This window comes from Pteropus vampyrus, unplaced genomic scaffold (assembly GCF_000151845.1).
Source record: "Pteropus vampyrus isolate Shadow unplaced genomic scaffold, Pvam_2.0 Scaffold101, whole genome shotgun sequence".
In the NCBI taxonomy this organism is placed as follows: domain Eukaryota; kingdom Metazoa; phylum Chordata; class Mammalia; order Chiroptera; family Pteropodidae; genus Pteropus; species Pteropus vampyrus.
In genome coordinates, this window is record NW_011888882.1 from 316,259 (window position 1) to 318,573 (window position 2,315).

Here is a 2,315-nt window from a genome sequence, read left to right on the forward strand (position 1 = left end):
TGACAGGATGAATTTGGTCCACAGGCTCTAGTTTGTTGACCCCTGTACTACACAATTATTCATCGTGGTATATTTAATGTCATTTTAAGGAAGCGCTGGATATACTCTCAGATTTTTGTAAAATTTTCTTTTGATTGAGGGATGATGAGTCTTTTATGTAATTGAGCAATATCTTGCTCAAAGCTTATTAGGAATTTATTACTCTAAGGGTATGCTATACAACCAGAAAAGTTGGCAAAATTCTCTCAACTGGTTTAAATAAGTGTTTCTTTTTCTCACATAACAAGATGACTGCTGGCTTCAGGGCTGTCAGGTCAGAGCCATTATATCTGAAATTCTTTTGACTTTGTGCATGTGTGTTGCCTCATGGTCCCAAGATGGTTTTCAAAGAATCTGGCATCGCATCTTCATACAGGCCAGAGAATTCATTGACCAGAACTGAGCCTTATTTGCAAGAGAGGCTGGAGAATTGTGGAACACGATTTTCATGATTACCTTAAATCAATGATCTGAGAGTGGGTACCTTGTCTTTAAGAAACAGATTAGGGTATTGTTAACAAGGAAGCAAGAGAAAATAGATATTAGGTAGAAAACTGAAAAATTAAGAAATTTGCCTATATGCCAAAGTTGTTCTCCTTTTAAAATTTCTACATTTTAGAGAGACTTTGTGTAAATATTACTAGATCTTTTATCTATCAGATTTTCCTACTTAAATACTTTCATTAACAAGAGCTAACTTTTGAATAGGCTTGCAGAACACATGCACATGCATTATCCATTATCTGTTTCGAGCTTTCAGGGTAGATATTACAAAACGAAACAAAGATTGTCTCCATTAACCCACTGAGCTCACAGGAATGTCTGCTCTACTGATTCCCAGCTTTCTTTTACATTGCACAGACTTTGAAGAAGGGCTCCACAGACCAGGAGAAGATTGAATTCCTGAAGGAGGCACATCTGATGAGGTATCAGGGCAGCTCTGAAATGATTCTTGCTTGGTATGGGCGGGAAACTTTTACAGCTGACTGGTGGATTTTCAACATTCAAAATGACTTGACGTAACAGATCTTGCCCAAAATGAACATGGTTGAAGTTTAAACAGAAACATGTCTGTAGTGACAAGTATTCTATGGAAGCTAGTCTTCTGAGCCTGGGCATAGGTAGTGCTTAGGCAAAACATTTTTCTTTCTTAACAAAACAAAAGGAAACAAACAGCAACAACATTCATTACAAGGTTTAATAAAATTAAATTTGCACCAGAAAAAAAGAAGTGTGTTTTGTAAATGACTTCTGAAGCTGTTCAGCTTTAAATATACTTATGTTCTAACTGCGTAATAATGGGTAGTAGACCAAGTATGAGAGAATTCTCCTAAGTACAGTAATATCAATGAAAATATCCCTTGTCTTAATAACTTATCTCAAGGTTAAAGTCAGTTGATGACCATGAAAATGGCTCAAAGGCATCGTAAAGGGAAGGACCCAGGCAGTAGTCAATGAGGTCCCAAGCTGTGTTATTAGATCAGGGCTTACTTGCTTCTGACTTCTTGAGAAAACAGTTGTAGCCAAACCTGCTTGTCTGAATTGTTTCTTAAAAAAAAAAAAAAGAGAATATCTCATACTTGTGATGATCCAAAATATAGTTTTCAACTATCTTTTGAAGAAGGACGTTAGTTAAAATTACTCTCTTTTTCAAAATATAAAATAATATAAATGTGATTTCTTCTAAAACTCACCCTACTCTATCTGTATGCATTGGCCACTAGGGGTTGCCGTATTACCTTTGTAAGGCAAACACACAAACCAACGCTTGGAAAAGGCAGCTTTCATTTATTAGAGAAAAAAAAAATCATTTGTTTTGACAGAAACTATAGATAAGCAATTGCTCTATTCCACAAAGGCCCTCAGATAGGACTTCTATCGCTGTCATGTCATCCCGCCTGTCTTTTTCCACCTTTTAGCAAGTTTAATCATCCCAACATTCTGAAGCAGCTTGGAGTTTGCCTGCTAAATGAACCCCAATACATTATCCTGGAACTGATGGAAGGAGGAGACCTTCTCACCTATTTGCGTAAAGCCCGGATGAAAGCGGTAGGAAACGGGGTCCACAGTATTGGTTTTGTAATGCAAATGCCCTGTAATGTCCTATTAATTTTTTTTAAATCCAGTTTTTGGCCAATGATAGAACCTTAGAAAACTTTCTTGGAAAGAATTCTTAGATTTCCTTCATGTTGGATTAGAACAATTAGCACCCTGGACTAATGTCTAGAATTTTCTGGTTATTTGAGCCTATTTTCAGTATTTTACAGGAAAATAGG

General features: G+C 36.5%; 1 protein-coding gene across 1 annotated transcript in view; it reads left to right on the forward strand.

Moving 5' to 3' along the window:
* Nucleotides 1–2,315, forward strand: part of ROS1 (ROS proto-oncogene 1, receptor tyrosine kinase) — a 101,881-nt gene that overhangs the window by 74,982 nt on the left and 24,584 nt on the right. The window contains 1 exon segment of the mRNA XM_023533366.1: nucleotides 1,959–2,088. Within this exon segment, the coding sequence (XP_023389134.1) occupies nucleotides 1,959–2,088 (130 nt within the window).